The sequence below is a fragment of the Perca fluviatilis genome, chromosome 12, assembly GCF_010015445.1.
Source record: "Perca fluviatilis chromosome 12, GENO_Pfluv_1.0, whole genome shotgun sequence".
Taxonomy (NCBI): Eukaryota; Metazoa; Chordata; class Actinopteri; order Perciformes; family Percidae; genus Perca; species Perca fluviatilis.
This window is the reverse complement of record NC_053123.1, coordinates 11,107,913-11,129,956: the sequence shown is the minus strand read 5'-3', so window position 1 is coordinate 11,129,956 and position 22,044 is coordinate 11,107,913. Positions and strand designations below refer to the sequence as shown.

Genomic DNA, 22,044 nt, shown 5'->3' with positions numbered 1-22,044 from the left:
AATCCTTTGCTACGATTGGCTATTGAGTGCAATCTTTGTTGCGGTGTTGGTTTTTATTTCCGGGGTTGTCTTCTCAAAAAAGTCAGGAAGCATGCTGGATAACCTAGCAGTTTAAAGATTCAGAAATAAAAATGTGTAAAATGAGCTTTAGCTGTGTTTGTTAGAGACAAAAGTAAGCGTACACTGAAATGACATAAGGAAGCGGTGGCACTGGCTTTGGTGTATTGGTGAAACAACGTTAACGTTTAAGTGTATCGGGTAAGGCTCGGATTTGTGCAAACTAACTTCATGTGGCTGCATCGTTAAGGTTTAGTTAACATCGGCATGCTAATGTACACATAACGTAAGATTATGGCTTATTGGTAAACGGTCTTCAACTTCACTTGCTAGCTAACTGTAGTATCCCCGCCAGCTAGCTAGTTAATGTAGCTAACCGCCAACTTGCTGCATTTTTCACTGTTAATTTGTCTTTGTTCGAATTAGCTAGCTAAGGATAGTTAAGTTGACACTATCCAACAGCCAGTTTAGATGGCAGTGTGTTCAGGTCTGGCAGTAACAACCGCTTCTTATGTGCTGTCACAATGCAACAGGACATATGATAATTTAGCACTTTAGCAGAGGAATTGCATTTAAGCAATACCTCTTTCTAAGGGAAAGGATCAAGTGAAGAGGATGGAACGTTATTCTAAAAAAAATGATCTTCTCTCCCTTCAAATTACCATCAGTGTATTTATGGTGCTCAATCTTTAATTTGCCTATACATTTAACCAAATTGCCCTCCCAAGCATTGAGTGATTAAGGTTACATACATTGTACTACTACATTATACAGTCTCTGGCACTGTGCCCTGTTCCACTAAAGTTCCTGCCTGCTGTCTCAGATCTTTCCTCAAAAGGTCTCATCTGTCTCCACAGCAGAAGATGATAGAACCAGAGCTACTGACCGAGGTCCCTGCAGCACTTAAGCGGCTAGCCAAGCAGGTCGTAAGGGGTTTCTATGGAGTTGAACATGCCTTGGCCCTGGATGTGCTCATTCGCAACCCATGTGTACGGGAGGAGGACATGCTGGAGCTGCTCAAGTTTGATCGTAAGCAGCTGCGGTCAGTACTCAACACCCTGAAGGCAGACAAGTTTGTCAAGTGCCGCATGAGAGTGGAAACTGCCCCTGATGGCAAGACAACACGGCATAATTACTACTTCATCAACTACAGGTGGTTATTTTCTTTTTGGTTTGCATTGTAACAGTGCAGATAATACACACAGTAACGCACAATAACGAAGAAGAAGAATATGAGGGGGGGCAGATTCTGTCACAAATCAATCACTTCCTGACCTCACCCCTTTTGATTTGACCAAATATTTACCTACTTGTTGGGCAATATGAGAGAGTGTTAGAATGTGGTTTGATTAACCAGTCATGTTGTTCCCGCTATCTGTTGAGCAACAGCAGACTTCTGAGTATGGGCCGGGGGGTGGGTGGGTAGGTCAGTCTAACACATGAGTCCTTAAAGGTTCTATATACGACAATCAAAACCACTATATGTTGCACTAGTGCACCAGCATCTCAGACCAAAACAAATATGTGCATCATTTACAGCACATTTAGTGCTAAAACACGAGAAACTATCCTTAAAATGAATTGCATAAAAATATATTGTTATATAGAATAGATGTATAGTCTTTTTTTTTTCTTCTTTTTTCTTCTTCTTCTTCTTCTTCTTCTTCTTCTATTGTTATCCACATAAAAACAAAAAATCTATTTATCCTCCCGTGTCAACATGTCTCATACTACAAAGCCTTACCAACCAGATTTTTTTTAGGGTACTGGTCAACGTGGTCAAGTATAAATTGGATCACATGCGACGGCGCATCGAGACGGATGAGCGAGACTCCACCAACCGTGCCTCCTTCCATTGCCCCCGCTGCTCCTCCACCTTCACTGACCTAGAGGCCAACCAGCTGTTTGACCCCATGACAGGTAAACATTGAGTCACTAACTAATTATCTACAGCTGTGTGGCACATTAGTGGTGTTGATCTTCAATATACTTGACTATGAAAAAGTATTTTGTCAGTTACAGTATAATATGATTGAAAGTACCTTTCCTAAAGGTGTCACACATTTGCATGTGAATGCAGTAAGCAAATGACTACACCCCCCCCCCCCAGAGATGTTCTTAAGAACCTCACCTTTAACCATAAAGGTGTGAGGTTATTAGTTTTTTTTTTTATTTTATTAGCAACAATGTTCAATTTCAATGCTGCCTGACAATGTGATTGTCTGGAAAAGACTGCTCTTTAGGAGACACAGTCAAATGGTTTCACCCTTGTGCAGTTGTCTGTGCTAGGAAGAAAAATTAACTGAGTAGTCAACGAATATTGAAATGTGATCTCAAGACCTGTCAAGTATTTTAACACTAAAGGTCCAGACACACCGACCAGACAGCCGACCCTCGGCAGAAAAGGCAGTTGGACTGATCAGCCTCCCCGAGTTGGTCAAAAAAGTGCCTCGGAACACACCAAAGCGATGAGACGTAATACGTCTCCATAACAGCAGGCGGCGCTAATCTGTATTGTCGCCCAAAAATGAAAACCGGCAGCCGATTGGACGAACGCGTCACGTGGGTCTGGTTTCTCCGGAAATTCAAAGAAAGACTGTCATGGCTAGTTGTTCAGAATACGATCTCATATTGTACTAAAGTAGTTCACCGAAACGTGTTTTTGAAAACATTTTAAGCGAGAAATAGGCCGTGCAGTTGCTGAATCAGTCTTCATCGACAAAGGTCAGTTTAAAAGATTTTTGTCAGATTTTGAGAGACTCTAGTCACGCTCGTTCCGCTCCCCGTTTCGGGGTTAGCACCCTACCAATCAGATGGGTCATTTGAGTCTGACTGCCGGCAGTGCCCGCCCCGCCGATCATACATGTCAAATCGGCCAAAACCTTAACATCACTTGCACAAGATGAGCTAAATTGCACCTTAGTTTGTTTTTAAATCAGAGGGGAAGGAGACCTAATGTGAGGTTGTTGTTTTTTTTTTTGTTTTTTTTTCTCTTTTGTGATTAATCCCTTTGCAGGTTGTGGCTTTTTGCTAGAATGGAAACTGTAATCTGTAAGTAAGTGTCGTACCAAAAAAGTATCATTTGTCTTTTATCTTGTCAACAGAAGAAAAACATAGATTAAAGAAAAAAGTAAGGATGCACCGAAATGAAAATTCTTGGCCGAAAATCGAAAAAGAGGAAACCAAGAGCGAAAACCGAAACGCCGAAAGAAATTATGCCAATTATTATTACCATTGCATTTATGGCTATGACTGTGTACTAACTTTACTAAAATCAAGGCATTGCAGTTGTATAAATTAATATATGGGCCTTTCTCAGATACACTGAAATACGTCCACACCGCAGACATGTTGCTTCAGACAAGCAAGTGCAGGTCGCGGTTTCTGCTTGCGTCATCACAACATTTCGGCCGTATTGTTTCGGTGATAAAAGTATTTCGGCCAAAAAACGAAAATGCCCTTTTGGGCCATTTTCCCCCGAAAATTCGGTGCATCCCTAGAAAAAAGGATAAGAGACAAGGAACAACCATCAAATTCAGTCTACCTATGACATTTAATCAATAGGTGATAGGTAATCCAGTCCACATATTTGCTAGTGGGGCTATTTAGCTCAAATTAAACAGAGGAATTGAATACTTGGCAAACGTTTTTGTTTGGATACATGTACATTAGGTATTCTGTCGTCTTAGGTGTGGATCTTAGGTGGTCTTTAAGTGTATTTGAAATGACTTGCTATCACAACAAAAGGCCTGAAGTAAAATCTGATTCTCACCCTGCCTCAATATGGGCTGGCAGCTGTCCAAAACCTTGCTTCTAAATGAGCATCACATCACTTATCACTAGGAGCTATCCATTATGTTGTGTGCGCATGTGTTTGACATGTGAGTAACAGAAGCAACCAGCAAGTCTTAATCATCTTAGGCAGAGTGTGGGTGGAGATATGCAGAATTCAAAGGGAAGATAAAGCTAGAAGGCCATGATAAGTATTAGGGTAGACAAAGACTCACACTGGGTTTTTAAATAAGTCGATCGACATAACCAAGGCATGACAAGCATTTACAACTTTAACTTTGATACATGCAGTGTTCATCTTGTTATAGAAATGGTTTAAAGTCTTGTGTTTTAAGACCTGAAACAAGTAAGTTTCCAATGGTGAGCTGCACTCTGTACTAAAACCATTCAGCAAGATGTGAGGGAGGTTGATTATGTAAGAGGGTCTGGATGTCAGACTTCGCCGTATCATTGAGTTAAATTTTCTGCAAGTCGTCCACCCAGAATTTCTGGCTATCACGGTAATGATAACAATTTACTTCATCTTGTTTGCTAAACACGCATGAAAATGTGCATTTAAATGGAATGATAATGCTTCAGAAGAATATTGCGCTTGTGATGAGGATTGTGCATGTTTCATACTTTAAAGAGAGCCTTTCCTCTAAACTGTGTTCATTCATAAACTGCATTTGTTCTCGAGTCTGTCAGAACCAGGCACTGTGCTTACATTGTCTGCCAATCCAACGGTTGATTACCAGTCAACCAGCCCTGTTGCTAGGAAACAGAGAGCTTGTGCTACGCGAGTGTTTAAAGCACGCCACCAGGCTGAAGAGCAGTGTTTTGCTGCCCCCTCTGGTTGATAAATTTCACACCTGTTTAACCTCTAGAGGTCAGCAAAGACCAGATTTACAGGGTGTTAAACTACTCTAAATCTCTCTTGTAATGGGCTTATAATATATGTATGATAGTTGATTTGTCTGAAAATTAGAGTTGAGGTTTACATAAATAAATATGAAACCCATATTGAATCCCTTACTGAATCCGAATTCTGTGAATTTTATGTTTGCTGTGTGTTTTGCAGTTGGGCCCGCCAGATCTGTCGTGGTCATTATTTATTTTTTTCTTCTACTTTATAATTTGCTGGGACACTGAGCTGCAGTGGAAGTTACCACAGAAGCTGAAATAATTGTGATACTGTTGAAATATTGTAAAAGGGATTCTTCTTAAACTTTAAGCCAACTTCAACTAAATAAATCACTACTTTCGCTGCAAAAACATGTCCTTATAATAAACCGAAACCAATATATCTGTGATACTGATAACGTACTGCCAGTGTGCTAAGGCCTTGGTGTTTTTGGTCAGTGTAATGTGTTTATTTGACAGTGGAGTATAAAGCCCCATCTAGTTTAGAAATAACAAAGCTTTTTAACACTGTGTTCCAACTTTATAATACGGAAAACATCCTGCATCCTCAGTGAGAAAGCGAAAATAAGTGAAATTAGAGCAAGTTTTAAGTATGGAAGTTGCACATTACCTACACAAATTATTTTATGAAGTAGAAGAATATAAAGTGCTTCCCAGATCCTCCGACAACATGCTAAAGTCTTAGTGGTTGATTTAGAGTAAAAATGTTAGCATGTTAACAGGTTCAGGGATGAGTCGTAAACATTGTAGCCCAAAATGTAACCTCTGTCTATAAAATGCAGGAATGTCTGTGTGTGTGTGCGTGTTGTGCGCATATCTCTCGAACCGTTGGTCCGATGGATTTCAAACTTGACGGGTGTCTCGCTACGGGCATGAGTAAGTGCGGTGTCAAGTTTGACGTTGTTTGGATTAGAAATGCAAAAGATATTGTTAAATATATATCGGTAAAAGAAGCACACATTGTCTTTTGCCGCTCTAGCCGCTGGCCACTCCTCCTCTCACACTGCACACTGACTGAGCACTGCGCGGGACCAGAGCACTCAAACACACCAAACCAACAATTACTAAAAACGCACACAAAAACAGATTTTGCACGGGTACTGCACTAGTAATACTAGTTTTGAGGAAAGAAAATGCACAATAACACTACACAAAAAAAAAACATTTGATAACCAGTGTAAAGTATTTGCTGGAAAAAGCCTGAGTTTCCTGGTACTGTTTTGATACCGTTAGCTTCTTACATTTATAAACCTCTTGCCAATTCTTTTGCACTTGTTTCAACATACCTCAAATCTTGCTGTGGAGGCAGCAACCCTGCACCCTGATAGGTGCTGACAAATAGAATACCTGGAGCTTACATAGTGCTAATCTGATGGACTGGTTGCTTCTTCGGGGCCAGCAACACTCACTTTGACCACACATGGATGGTTAATGACATGACTGGTCTTCCAGCTCATTCTGACCCACAAAGGAGAGCCAAAAAAACACCTTCAGCTCTGAATTGTCATACTCTGTTGTGTAAATGTACTCTCCTCTCTTTGTTGGACATGCATGTTTTTTTTTTTGTTTTTTGTTTTTTACACCTTCCACCTGATATGTACTGTAGGTCCACCCAGCTTTTGGCTGAAAAAAATGGGAGTTTTTTTTAGTTGTGCATAATATGTTACTTCCTTTTACCATTTATTCTTCTTATAAATGTAGCACATGTACGCTGACCTCATTTTTTCACCCACACACACATTCTTTTTCTATCTCGTAAACACACATACAGACACAGACACAAGGCAGACATGGGTTCTGTGTAATGTTGGAACAGTTCCTATTCTTGAAACTAAAATCAGCCAGAGAAGCAGATGGCCGAACATGCCCTCCTCCTTCTTGTAGGATGCAGGTCTTAAAGCCCCCGCAAATCCCATGCAATGCAAAATACCCCAGTAAAAGAGCGGCCTGCAGTGTCATTAACAACAAGGCATTGTTTTTGGGTACAAGTACACTTAGATGGATGTTGAATGGTAAGTGGAACTGAGGACTCACAGAATTTGTTAAAAAACCACAATGTCAATCATAAATGCGGACATTTATAGTAGCCTACATAAAACTCCAAAATCACAGAAAAGAGTGTAGGGATTTATTGTGGCACACCTTACACACCTGTAAGTAAGTACATTTTTATTTATACAGCGCTTTTCATAGACAAGGTCACAAAGTGCTTTACAATGTGCATAGGCAATAAAAACATGGTAAAAATAGTCAATAGAATAAAATACAACTCATACAATTATCAATAAATAAAAGACATAGGCTACCCAAAAGCTAGCCTGAACAAGTGAGTCTTCACTTGTCCCTTAAAACAGTCCACATTCTCAGCAAACCTAATGCTGGTTGGTAGAGCATTCCAGAGTCTGGGTGCCATAGCCTCAAAGGCTCTATCCCCACAGGTCTTCAGACGAGTGCGCGGCGTGGATAGCAGATTTTGATTGATAGACCTGAGAGACCGGGAGGGGGGTGTGTAAGTGAATTATGTTGGCAAGATAATCAGGGGCCTGACCATGTAGAGCCCTATAGGTTATGGTGAGAATTTTGAATTGGATCCTGTAGGTTACAGGAAGCCACTGAAGGGAGTAGAGTAGAGTAGAGGGGTGATATGGTTGTGCCTGTTTGATCTAGTAAGAAGCCCAGCAGCAGCGTTTTGAATGGATTGCAGGCGGTGAAGGACAGATTTATTGAGTGAGGAGAAAAGTGAATTGCAAATGTCAATACGGGAGGAAATGAAAGCATGGATGAGCATCTCTAGTTCTGACTAGTTCAGCCCTTAATTTTGCTAATATTGCCTAAGTGAAAAAAACAGGATTTGGTCAGTGGTTTGATGTGAGTTTCAAAAGATAGGGATTTGTCAGATGTCACCCCAAGGTTCCTTAGACTGGGCCAGACCACAGATGACAAAGGCCCAATGTTCTGCTTGATCAGAGGAATAGCACTGTCTGGCGCTATGATTAAAACCTCTGTCATAGCCATTTTCATATAATGTGTGATATAATACATAACATGTAAAAATAAATGGCACACACAGGGAAGAAGTACTTATTACTATCAATTTATCTGTGGAGTCATGCCAGTGTGTTCATTCTGGTTTGATGAAAACCACAGCACATTCCCGACTATGTTAATTTCTGCACTTTTTCCAAAGTAAGTTTATAGTCTGGGCTATGCCTATTAGGCATGTCCTAAGACTTTGGGTAACAAGGTGTGTGCTTTGGCCAGGTAAGTTACCGCAACATCAGCTCGTGCTTTTTTTAAACCTTGTTCTTTCTCGACCCACAGGTACATTTCACTGTACCTTCTGCCAGACGGAAGTAGAAGAGGACGCATCGGTGTGTCCTGACGGCAGGACACTAGTGGCGCGCTTCAATGAGCAGATCGAACCCATCTACGCGCTGCTACGTGAGACCGAAGATGTTAACTTGTCCCAGGACCTGCTGGAGCCTGAGCCTTCTGAGATTCCTGCTCTCAAGCAAAGGTCAGCTTCATATTACTATTCTTATTACTTCTAAATACTTATTCCCCTCAGTTAGCACCAGTTCAGTCCTCAAGTCGCATCTTGAAGCAGTTTCACCGAGAACAAATGGAATTTCACCTCTGCTAACTGCAGTGATGGCCTCAGTGGTATTGGCTCAACTTAATAAACGTTTGTGCCACATTTGAATTCTGTTCTATTAAGTCATGAAACATTTTTTACTTGAATACATGACATACACTGAATTTTTTTTATGTTTACACATAGTAATTAAACTGCTGAAGAGTGTTGTTTAAAAGATATTTACTGATTTATTTTTATTTATTTTTTTCTCTAGCCGTGAACGTGCTGCTGCAGCAGCAGGAGCAAACTTAGGCCCGCACCGTGAAGCCTGGTCTAACAAAGGCGCAACGTACGCTGACATGTACACCCAGAATGTTGTTATCAGCATGGAGGAACAGGAAGACCAGCAGAAACAGGCCAATGAAGGCAAGGCACCTAAGGAGAGGCCCGTCTGGTTGACCCAGAGCACCGTGCAGGGTGCATACAGCGAGCCTGACATCCTAAAGAACCGTAAGTCATCAAGCACTAACCAGTCAATATGTAGCTTTCACACTGTTTTGACGGCAAAAAAAGCCAAAAACAATGCACCGGGCACATTTCTTTTGGAGGACAATCAAATAACATGAATTGGGAGTATGAAGAATTGTATAATAGTCACATACAACTACCCCCATTTTGGTACCATAGTGGATTAAAAAAATTAATAAATTAATCTACTACTATCTACTTCTAGAATTAATTTAGACTTAATATAGTAACATAAATATATGTATATAGATGGCTCACAAAAAATGTAAATGTCCTTCACACAGCTGAATTATGCTGAACCCAAAGTAATGCCACATTGGTGCAGTTTTTCTTTTTCTTTTTTTCTCTCTTTCAAGCAAATTCTCTGCCATAATCTTGAGATCTCCCACGCCATGAGTCAGAAAACGTTAAATTTAACATTCAATTCCCTCCCACTCTCAGATTCTGTTTTTACTGTCATTAATTATGAATGCTCTTGCCTGTCCACGGCGAGGCTTGCGGAATGCAAGTTCCAGTAAGAAGATGATCAGGATGGACAGAGACGATCCCAATCCAGACCCACACCTTTTGACTGCTCTTCTTTGACCTTAAATTCCACTCCCTGTTCTCATTTTAGTCAAAACGGGCTATTGCAGGTCACCCCAGGTTATCTCCCTCTGTCAGAGTGGTTCTTCCCCGAGCTATCGTATTCTGACATTGTTTCTTTACCCAAGGGCATGCCGCAATCAGGCCTGGCCAGACTTCCATTCAACCATAATTGCTTAATTGAAATAATCAGTGGCTTGATTAGTGCTTGGCTGAGCAAGGATTGCTCATTAATAAAATCCATTCCTGGGGAAATTGCATGAATTATGCCTTCCAAACGTCCTGTCTCTGAGGTGTGTCTCTGTGCATCTGTCTGTAATGATCTTGTTGCCCTTTGGAGCCTGGAAACCGACATGACAACCAAAGGCGATGTGGTTTAAAAACACTATTCAGAGCTGCAATAAGTAGCCTAATGCTTGATGAGGCTGCGAAGTAGGAGTTTACAGCATCATAAGATCTTGACTTCTCGTTCCAGGCACAATTTGAAAATACTGTGAATCGTTTGAAAAATTTCAATACCAATACCGTGCGTTCGATACCAGTTCCTAAACAATACTTTTTTTCGATACCAATTTTATGAAGCAAAAACAAATTACGTCATTACACATTACGGCACTAATCTTTTTAATTATTTTTCAGCTCCTTCTATGTGGGCCCTGTCTCTGTGCCGAACGTAGAGTTTTTCCTGCTCTCTTCTACGATGTGTAATGTTAGACAGCCAATCACCAGCGTGATTAAATCTTGGTAGAAGCGTGCTGCGTGCTTATTGGCTCACTGACGCTGATGAGATTTACTCCTTAGGTATTGAAATTGGGTATTGAATGACGAGGCATTTTTCGATACTCGATACTAAGGAGGCAATTCTGTCGGTGCCTAAAAAAAGTATTGAATTCTGTACCCATCCCTTCTTGGAAAAGGTCCAAAATAAAAAAAAATGTCAGGTTTTAGAAGTGAATACATTTCAAATTTTAATGTTTTCACAGGTGGAGACATTGTACCCGGAGCCCAAGATGTAGCAGCTGGTCATGGAATTGGTCAAGCAGATGAAAATGAGGAAGTGATGCGCGCCCTGCTCATCCATGAAAAGAGGGGTGCGGCAGGAGCAGGTGGAGCAAGCACTGCTACCAAGGGGCTTGTCTCCGCCACAGCTAACGCCAGCGACTCCGACAGCGACACCAGCGAATCAGACGACGAGTCTCCCTTGGGTCCTCCCCCTGCCACAGCTACTCAGCATCGGGCCGCCGAGGAGGAGGAAGAGGATGATGATGAGTTTGAGGAGGTGGGGGATGAGCCGGTGATGGTGGGAGGCCGGCAGTTCTCATACCGAGAGGTCAGCCAGAGGCCAGAGCTAGTGGAGCAGATGTCTGCACAGGAGAAGGAGGCCTACATTGAAATGGGACAAAACCTCTTCCAGAACATGTACTTCTGAACACACACGCTGATACATGTGTACATTAACACACACACTGGATTGGCTACGAGTTTACCGAAAGTATACTTCTGCTGTGGTAACATCTGAGGAAATGTTCGTGGACACAACTTCTCAAGAAGAAATCAAGATGCTGCTCAAGAAGTATTTACAGTCCGTTTCTTGCTCTTGCATTATAAGAACCAGGGACATGCTCGAACAGTGTTGCCTAAGTCATCACACCTTTAGTATTCTGTTCTAAGTATTTCTTTTATTCGCAGTCACCAGACCAGAGTGCCAATTTGTTGTCTGTTTTTTTTTTCTTCTTCATTTCAGTTTACCAGGCTGTCTACACCAGTCATGTTTTAGCCTTGTCTTCAGTCATGCGTGTCTCTCATGAATCTGACGGGCCAGATACGCTTCAAATTTGATCAATACATCTCTCTACACACATAAGTGTATGTTTTATGCTTCAAGTCTTTTTTTCTTCGTGTGTGTGTGTGTGTGTGTGTGTGTGTGTGTGTGTGTGTGTGTGTGTGTGTGTGTGTGTGTGTGTGTGTGTGTGTGTGTGTGTGTGTGTGTGTGTGTGTGTGTGTGTGTGTGTGTGTGTGTGTGTGTGTGTGTGTGTGTGTGTGTGTGTGTGTGCGCGTGCATTGATTGCATTTGGCTGTGAGCACTTCCAAAAGACATCTGCGTGCATAGCAGTGCTGTGGTTGAACGTAAGCAGTGTGACACTGAAAGACCGAAGCTGATGTTGTTGTGCTGCTTTCACTACGCTGCCTATGTAGTGTAGAGAAGGTGTTGGGCCAAATATTTTATTTTTATTTTTTTCTCAAATAATAGACTAAATTTTAAAAACTCATCTCAGGCAAATGTTGAATACAAGAGGCTATGGGTGAACTGCTGTGGTTTACAGTAAAACATTTGTTATTCTGAACAATCAGTAATAAAAAGATACTGCAGTACAGCAATATGCATCGACATATACTTGATGTGTACATAGTGATGAATAAAAATTGTGTCCCAGCATATACACTTACAAGCAATTCAGAATATAAAAGTAAGGAGCACTGTAACATTTGTCTTCTCAGATAATATCTAAATTATATCCCAAAGCTATTTACAGGTAGACCTCTATGTTCCACACCATGCTTTTGGGTCTGGATATGAATTCATGCTACACCATGGACCTACATATTAAATCTGTTAACTGTTGGTTAAACGGCTACCATTTTAAATAATCATTAATATCAAACAATCTAAGCAGGCAAAATGTGTGTCACTGACACAGAAAAACCATGATGAAACAAGGTGTGTATATCATTATGAATTCAGTTTTTTCATAACTATATCGGCCTCATTAAAATAAATTTCTTTTTAGTTTTCGTTTTACTGTCCATGGCATATCCATATGTTTGTGTTGTTCTCTACACAGTAATGTACCTTACTATGGGTCAGGAGGTCAACAGTATGATGGTCTAGCACCGAAACACCGCAAATAAATGTATTTTTGCAAGATAGATAGTGTGCAGGAGTTTGTTTGCAACTTTTGACCTTCTCGTCGTCTCTCTGCAACACGCCTGTCTCATGAAATAGATGTGTAAAGTATTCTTCTGTTCAGGAGGTCAAGGATGCCACCACAGTTCTCCCTCTAGTGCACAAGTTAATGTGATTCTCTTGTCACAGTCTGGCACCAAATTCACGTATGTTCAGTACTATAAAAGATTTTTATACCCCTTGGGTTTTTGCAAATGTATGCAAAAATAAACCTTGTTTCAGCAGGACGATGGTGGATTTGATTTGCCATTGAAAAATGTGGTAAGTTTAACCTGATAACCGATTTCATACAGTATCAATTGATTAAAGCATATCAGGTGTTTTCAAATTCAAAAATACAGGGCTCTCGTGCAAAAATTATGTGTCGCATCGCTTCACATTTTGTATGCATGAAATCAACAAAGGGAGGCGAGTGAACGCCTTTAGTAAATGTAAATACTTTATTATAAAAGTCCTGAATTAAAAATGGTAATGAAGTAAAAGAATAGAAGTATTATCAGTAAACTGCTTAAAGTATCAACCATACAAGTGCTTGCAGGATTATATTAGCCTGTTTCTATCACAAACGAATGCATGTAAGAGCAGTTTAATGTTGCTCTTTGTCAATGTTTTAGACACAATGTTCTATACTACTGATTAGTAGTATAGTACTGCATCATATCATTCAATCAAGCATATGTGTGTTGTAAAAAGTAACTAAGTGTCAAATAAATGTAGTGTAAGAAGTACAATATTTCCCTCTGACTTGTAGTGGAGTAGAAGTATAAAGTATAGCAAAACATGGAAATATTCAAAGTACAAGTACCTGAACTGTATTTAGCAAAAGTATTTTTTGCCAACGGGTCCCTCTCTAGGTATTTAATTAAATATAACGAGCTTGTTTATAGTGTATGTAGGTTGTGTTTTTAGGTGTCATTTTGGTATGAATTTTGCTTTTCCAGAAATGCAGTAAGTAAGCCCGATTAAAAGACAACATTCCGGACCTCTCATTTCTAAACGCTGCCTACAGCCCTGGTTCCGCATACTTCTCATCATAGTGATAATGGGCACAATCATAGATTAAATTTGACAGTGGTCTTTTCCCACACAGTTCCACAGCAACACTAAAATAATATAGCTACTGTATGTGTGCATTAATAAGAGACTTGAAGCAGATATTTAAAAGTTATGCGAAAGTTAATTTCCCTAGTAACTACTTTTACTTATATAAGCAGTACTTGGTAAAGTTTTTTTTTTTTTTAAATGTATTTATTTATGAGGACAATGGCCATTAATCAACATTTCTGTAAATGTGCCAGTGTTAGCCAGCCGGCTAATTTTCAACTGTAGTCCTAGTTACAGTGCCTACTTGCTGTGAGACAGCAGTGCTAACCACTGAGCCACTGTGCTGTAATTAAATTACTTTTGAGAAAAGTAACTTACTAATTAAAAATGTTCAGTAACTTGCACAACACTGGTTATAATATAGAAATATGGTATAATCAAGATTATAGACATGTCCATGTGTGAAAGCTTGATATCATGCCATTCCACTCCATGGTCAAATCTTCCAAGTGAGACCATTCCTGTGTTGTTGGGTCACATCCAGGTGACAATTATGTATTGAGGTAGTCCCTACTGGGCGAATACACTCCTGGTACTCTTACAGATGTGCTCCAGCAGGATGTTGGGTGTTTTTGTATGTGGCTTTCCAAATAATGACTGCTTTGATGTAACCACAGTAACCCACGGCTCTGGGTCACCTACTCATAACGGGGGCAATTTCACCTCAAAGCCAAAGTCTGAATACAGACATGGGCCTGGCATTTACAGAAAACAGGCCTTTTTAAATCAAATGTTAAATGTTACGCCTGTAATGGGTCCCACTGCAGTGAAATTACCCCTCTGTATCTGCTTTCTTTTTGAGCAATATTTAGCTGCTAGCTAACAATGTTGAATTTGGTCAGCTGCAGTGCTTTCCAGCTATAACAGTGCTGTAACTGTTTTATGGGGGTATCTAGAAATCAAAAGAGTTAAAGAGAAATTTCAGCACTACTCTAGTGTGTGATTTTATGTTATTCTGATTTTACACTGACACCCTTTATACTTGCATACTGTAAACTGGATTTTCATCAAAAAAAATGTAATATAATAAATAATTTAATTTAATATAATGTGATGCAATGAAGAATAAAAGCTGACATGTGCCCAACATTGTGAAACATCATTCTAAAAAGCTATAAGCCAGCTATATATTGCAGCCATTCACTATAGGCTGTTTACTATTATGTTCCATGATAACAAACACGCTCGATGAAGCAAACATGAGGAGGAGGGGATTTTATTTCCTGAGGGTGGCACTGGAGGGAAGTCCATTAAAACCAAAAGGGTTTAGCCCCTTGGGAGCATGAATTAGGAAGGCAATGTCAGAGAAAATCTGCTCAATGGATACACAGTATCTCATTTGTAAAGTTCACATTTTGGCCTGTGGGTTGCACCAGAGGAAAGCTAATAGAATGTCCATAAAATGGCTTTTCCTGAACCTGAAAATCAGCCCTGCAGACTTGTGGAATTGGCGACATGAGTCATTGGAATTGTAACATGTCTGAAATGCTCGCCATTATCACATCAAGTCCGCAGAAGTGCTCGGCTGCGAAGGATGAAACAGGCTATCATATGGTACTTCAGACCTTTGTCATAGCCATAGATATGACCAAAGCCTAGACCTTGACCTGTAATCATTCTCAATGAGGATTTGTCTGAACTGTAGGCCTATCCAGATTGATAACTTATTTGAGACATGTGAAAAGTATTCTTTTTTTAGATGTACAATAGATGGTGATAATGCACACTAAAACTTTCCATTACATTGAATACCTACAGTATATTAAAACTGCTAGTATTATTCTACTATTAAATCCCTGAGCTGAAGATCCTCACAGTAGGTTGCCAGATGTAGTGCAATGGAAATGGTTGTCTTTCATGCCGATTATAATATAGAAATCTAATAAATTCAAATATAGGGTGAGCATTCATCAATTTTCTTCTAATAATTTTCTTTTTATTAAACCATTAGCAACATTATTGCTATAACATAATAATTGTGACGAAAAGAGAGCTGAGCCAGAAGGCAAAGCTCTCGATCTACCGGTAAGTTTTCGTTCCTACCCTCACCTATGGTCATGAAGTCTGGGTCATGAACGAAAGAATGAGATCCAGGGTACAAGCGGCCGAAATGGGTTTCCTCAGGAGGGTGGCTGGCGTCTCCCTTAGAGATAGGGTGAGAAGCTCAGTCATCCATGAGGAGCTCAGAGTAGAGCCGCTGCTCCTTTGCGTCGAAAGGAGCCAGTTGAGGTGGTTCGGGCATCTGGTAAGGATGCCCCCTGGGCGCCTCCCTAGGGAGGTGTTCCAGGCACGTCCAGCTGGGAGGAGGCCTCGGGCAAGACCCAAGACTAGGTGGAGGGATTTTATCTCCAACCTGGCCTGGGAACACCTCGGGATCCCCCAGTCAGAGCTGGTTAATGTGGCTTGGGAAAGGGAAGTTTGGGGTCCCCTGCTGGAGCTGCTCCCCCCGCGACCCGACACCAGATAAGCGGACGAAGATGGATGGATTAGCAACATTTTACTTAAAGACATAAACCTTGTGGGCTCAAACACACAGGAAGGCAGAGCCTCAAACGTCTGTGTGCGTTAGTGGGGCTCTTGCTAATGGTTCAATTAACACAAAAATGTAAGGAAATGTGAGTTAATGCTTTTTTGACACACTGTGAAATGAAAGGTGTTTCTCAAAATCCAAAGCCAAAGATAACACCCAACAGCTCCACTGAGCGTTTTACACCTATTTTGCTCTGGTTTAAGTTTTTTATTTACCGTATGGTCTCACACCAAACCCCTGTAGGCAGCCTGTTCCAGCAGAAATGCTCTGATAAGCACTATGCTACAGTTCCAAAGGCTGACACGCAAAGTGATTAAGTAGGCATTGATTGGTGATCATATTCCAGCTGCTTAATACTTACAGTAGATACTTATCCCAGTAGTTGGTTAAAAAAATATAGAAACAAACTAGTGAATATAGTAATTAAATTAAGCATTGCGTTAGTTCATGCAGGACACGGAAGTAATTTGCTCACTAACTGAATTATCATTCCCACCAGTCACAACCAATCACAGCCATTTTTCACATCAGGCGGTCCATTTAAATGTCTACCTATTCCTCACTGCTTCCTGCTACTCCAATGCTGCCTCACACCGCTGCTGCTGGCAAAGCTCGCCTCCACCACCCCAGCCTCCACCTATTGTTTTAAAGTGTCATCATAACTGAAATTGTTTTAATGTCTTGGATTGGCCCCACTCTTGTGTACAGGGGGGGTCTCAGCAGCGTGCTCCCTGTTTCAGCTTAGCATGCTGCTTGACTGATCCAGGGAGCATCATTACAACAGAGCCTTAATCGCCAAGTATTTGTTGCAATAAATGGTTAACGCTAAGACGAGTGTTTCTGACTGAACAATTATCAGATGGCCTGAAACATGATTCCAAATTAATGCTACTATTTCTCCATGTCTGCAGTGTAAGTTGGCAATCCCTCCAGAGGCCAAAGATGAATTAAAAGCGGCTTCAATTACATTGGTACTATAGGAACACCTGCTGGCTTACTTTTTTTCATTTTAAAGTCATGGTTTCCACTTTTCTGGGCAGTGAAAAATAGGTACATGGAATACTGTGTTTTCACTTTGGCAAGCAGATTCTTGCACTTATACAGCACTGACACAAATACCAGAAAATGCTTAATGGTGGACGGCAGACCTCCAAGCTTCAAGACAACAGTTAGTAAGTTGATTAAAAAAATTGCAGATACGGTTGCTTAGCTAGCACTTGATGGATGATGTGCTCCATATACATTATTTATACATGTGACCATAGAACATCCTTTTCATCTTGCTGGAGTATAGCATTGGTGATAGGTACACCAGGTCCTGTGTAATGGCTAAGGAAAAAAAAATCTACAGAGCGTATTAGATTCAGGTGAAAATGTCATCCTCTGCAGAGGAGCTTGGTGAGGTCTGACACCTCTGGGGTAGCCCTACAAGCCCCAACATTCCTTTTCAAGTTAGAGGATGGACACCTGTAGGGCAGTCTCAAAGGTCAGGATGAAAACAGGACCTGGCCTCATTAAAACATCCCCCACCCTTCAGGACAGCTCAATTAAAAACCTAACCTCATGCTGTGCCATTGATCTGCCAAGGCTGACTGTGCAGAGATAGGCTGGGTTACAGGGAGGGCGAACAGAACTCAGTAGGGAATCCACAAAGCTGTAAAAAATGATGGGACATTGAATATCAGGTATGGCATAGTGAGAGGTAGTAACACATTCATGTGCTTTAATAAATGTAAACATGGATACCAGGGTTTGAACACATTACTGTCAGCTCTCTCCTGATGACCTCTTTATTGTTGTGTTTTTCCTCCCTGCATATTGATTGGGACACAAATATTCAAACATGCGTGTAAGCTCATTTGTTTGTGAAAGAAAGAGAATAATTTAACAGAAAGGAAATTAAGGGTGACAGCAGGGAGTGGGCGGAATTTCACTGAGACAGGATTTGGAAGGGTGTGGTTTTATTTGTGTGTGTGTGTGTGTGTGTGTGTAGCTGGAGACTCACAAACAGAGTTTGCAATGACTGATGCTTGGAGAAGTTTGCCTGTGAAGATTACACAAGGATTGACTGCTCGGAGGCGTCTCTGTCACTCTTCATCCAATAAAGCCCGAAGATTAACGAGTCAATGATCGACCCTGTTTGTCCGTCTGTCTTTCAGCCTGCAATTGTCTTTCATCATCTATTTTGAAATCTGAGAGCTCTTAAGAAGCTGAGACTGTTTAATCTATCCATTTATCCATCCATTCATAGTGATGTGCACTGGGATGTTCGGGCGAAGAAATGTAAAGACTAAAGATGAAACAGGTGGTTTTTAGGTGCAAGCTGGAATTTCTCTTTAACGCTATCGATTTTTTATCATATATCAATATCACTTACTTAGAACAGTTACAGCACTGTTATATCTGGAACACACTGCACTGCTTTTCATTTTGTCTCTGTAGTGGAAAATGACGGGTGAGCATCAGTGTGTCTGTGTCTTTGGCATGGTCATTAAGGACTTTTAACAAACATTCCTTTCCTTTCCTTACCTCCTTACCTTATTCTGTTGTTTATTTGATTTAATTGCTCATGCCTTTTTTTGAAAACAAGAAAACAAAACTGAGCGTCTACAGCCACGCTATAGCATCTCTGTGACACTTTGCTTTTAGATAAATGCTATCACAGTGCCTATGCTAACACGCTGATGTTTAGCAGGTATAATGTTTACAATGTTCACCAGGAAAAGTTAAGGGATCACTGAAGTTATTAGAATTCATCCTGAGGGGGAAATGAATGTCTGTACCAAATGTCATGGCAATCCATATAAGAGATGCATTTCAATTCCAACCAGGGACTTTAGTGTGTTTTTCCCCCTCCTTCTGCCCTCATTTCATGACATCTATTTACTGTCAACACAAAGGCATACAATGGCAAATGTGTATGCAACATATGAGACAGTGACAGATAGTCAGTCTGCTGAACAATTTACCACAAAAAAACATGACGCCCACAACTGCCTTTTTAGGGAAATACACATTTTGACATGAAAATTACTGATGTGGGGCCCTATTATTTCTGTTTTTCTATATCTTACCATGGAAGAAACAGAAGATGGCCAGTAAAGAACAATTTGCAAGAATAAGAAAAACAACATCCCTATAGCATTAAATGCAGACAGCAGGTTGTTGTGTACATTGAAAAGCAAGGCTGAACTTGAATGGTTGGTCTGCTGCTGTCGACCATGCTGAGCGTCTATCGCAACAACCATGACAAACATATGTCCTTATTTAGAAGCTGTTAACCTGTTGGGCAAGCATTTCCCATCCATTTTGAAAAGAACAACCATTGTTCTCCTTATTTATTCATGAGAGTCCCCGCACTCATCCACCAGCCAAGGACAGTAATGCATCTGAGGGCTGTCTATTTTGGCCTGACATACTGTACAGTACGGGCCTCCTCCTTACACCTGGTGTTAACATTCATCATGTTTCTCTAGTGCGACTAAATTATAACTGCATTGTACCCTGTCTTATAGCAACAGCTCAGTGTTTGAGGAATTATCCTTTTTTTGCTTCTTACCCAGAGTCAGACTAAGGGCTGCCTTTTTATTTTGTCTCTTTTTTGTAGTGAAAAATTAGTTGTGAGCTTATTTTAATAATAGGATACTGATTATATTTTTTTCATTTATTAAAAGAGACATACAGTACATTGTAAAACAAAACATATAGAAATAAAACACACAAAACACACTCAGAAACATTAAAATATTTAACACAGACAGGACAAAATGAATATCCACATCTTGGAATCTTCACAGAACTGACTGCGTAACTGTGTAACTACTTCTACTGTGGACGAGCATAATCAATGAGCAGTGATGAAACAGCTGCATTTCTATTCTTCCACATGCTTTTGTTTGTCAAGTTGTGTCACTGCTCCTGTACAATACCTTAAACCAAGTGACCCCTAATAATTGATTTGGGTGGACACCTTAACGATGGCTCAATTCCATCACATGTCCCAGTAAGCTATTTCAGTGAGTCAGCATGCACCATACCAGGGCCTCACCCAAGTGGAATGCAGCCATCATTAATGGTTTGGAATACACCTGTGCTTTTCCTACTATGACATGTCAACATGTCTGCCGTGAAAAAGGTCAATGGCGTGGCCTTCCAGGACTTTTAATCATTTCTTTCTCCATGCGAAACAAGGACTATCACTCAGCCACGCTCATGGCTGATTATCTTTTGAGGGATTTACCAGTCATGCGTTATTGTTTCGTACATTGGAAATAAGTATACACTTTTACTGTTTAGAATGACAATTCAATTCAATTCTGTTCCTGTTTTACTACCTGTTTTAATATGTTTTAATGTTTTGTGTGTTGTATGTTATGTTGTGGTCTACAAAGTTTATTATATTATCAGTTCAGTATATTATAGAGGTACACTTTTTGTCTATGGGGCAATTTCCTGTCTGTTATCTGTTTGTTTTCTCTGTTCGGACCATTCTGCCTAACCTGCTTTATCACCTGCCTGTCCTGACACTTGGTCTTTGATTTAGTAAACTGCCTGTATCCTCACTGCTGAGTCTCTCTCCTCACTGCTTTTATTCACAATTTTCCAACCAGAAGTGCTATGCTATGAAAATTGGAATTCCCTCACAGCAATGCCTTTAATGTGTTCACATGTAAAAACTGCTTTTAGGCCATCAAGGCAGAAAGCTAAGGCTGAACAATGTTTTTCAGTAAGAGGATACCTGCAATCTTTTCCAATTGACGGCACTGCAACATTTATTTCATCACAAGAAAACACTAATGGAGCAATAAAATGATTGCGGGTCAACTGATCAGAAGTTTATTGGATGATGATTGGGCAACAGCTAATTCTTCGTTTTTATCCTGCTTGTTTTTCTGTGGCCATCACACGCAGAACATGTAGGAGCTATATTTTACTGGGAATAAGTATCTCTTTGATTTTATTATCTTGTTCTTTTTCATTTTATGTGCAACTCTGGCTTCACACCTCTTCCTCTGCCACCCACCTCCAGGCCCTACGGGAAAAGTCCCATTGGGCTTGCGGTGATGATGTCACCTCCTCATTATGCCAACTGTTGCCCAACAGAGGGACTTGTTTCTATGCCACCAAACAAAAGCCTTGTCTCTGTCTCCTGGCAAAATTAAACTTCCAGGCCCCTCAGGAGAGATGTTATTCGTTAGTGTGTGACTCATCCATCTAAAGTGTGTTCACATGAACACTGGTTCCATTCTGTTTGTCTCAATCCGTTTAAAATAGGAGTATAATTTGATACTGTCTTTACACACTGTCTTTGGCACAATGATTCACCAATCAAGTCAAAACATGTGCTCAGCAAATGGATGAATCATGATACGAATTAGGATATTAGGAAATATGTTTTACTCTCAGTAGGTTAAACAACTTATTTTGATCTCTAATTGTTTGCTGCTTTTCTCTGAATCAAATCATTCTACTTTAATTAAGAGTAGATGGATGATATGTTCTCTTATATTACTAACTATATATATACATACTGTAAATAAGGCTTGTTATTGCTGCATGGACAAATAACTTATGGGGGTGTTTTTCGGGAGAGGAGAGTCAACAACTCCCCACAACATACTGCTGAATGGTTATCTTGCAGGGCTGAGATATCAGTAATTAGAATTATTGTGTACATCAATATCAATGTGATTTTGAATGAGTGCCTTTTTAACAGGACCCAGAAGTCCTAGTTTCATGTCAAATATCTATATGCACTCTATATGTTGAAGTGAGCAGCAAAATAATACAGGTGACTGTGATTTAAGTGGCCACCGCTTCCTCTGCTGCCCAGATTTGGAGTCAACAGGGCACAATCTGCTGCCTGCCTTCATCTCATTGGGTTATATTTTTAATTGGCTGTAGCTCAAAGTAGAATAAAGGAAGTGCTTGAATTGGAATAAAGAAGTATCAGTTCTGAAAAGCAGCAGCCTGCACATGCAGCTTTTCTGATCATTTTCAGAC

At 40.4% G+C, this 22,044-nt stretch overlaps 1 protein-coding gene across 2 annotated transcripts; it reads left to right on the top strand.

Moving 5' to 3' along the window:
* The first annotated feature begins 43 nt into the window (after positions 1 to 43).
* gtf2e1 (general transcription factor IIE, polypeptide 1, alpha) lies at positions 44 to 12,370 on the top strand. 2 transcript variants are annotated; one of them, XM_039818171.1, is made up of 6 exons: positions 44 to 258; positions 918 to 1,210; positions 1,820 to 1,977; positions 8,074 to 8,269; positions 8,604 to 8,839; positions 10,426 to 12,370. In XM_039818171.1, the coding sequence occupies exons 2-6, from the start codon at positions 921 to 923 to the stop codon at positions 10,869 to 10,871; spliced, it is 1,326 nt and encodes a 441-aa protein (XP_039674105.1). In that variant the 5' UTR covers positions 44 to 258; positions 918 to 920; the 3' UTR covers positions 10,872 to 12,370. The 2 variants fall into 2 exon arrangements, with proteins under 2 accessions (XP_039674105.1, XP_039674104.1); XM_039818170.1 differs by having other exon boundaries at positions 45 to 258; positions 915 to 1,210.
* The last annotated feature ends 9,674 nt before the right edge of the window (positions 12,371 to 22,044 follow it).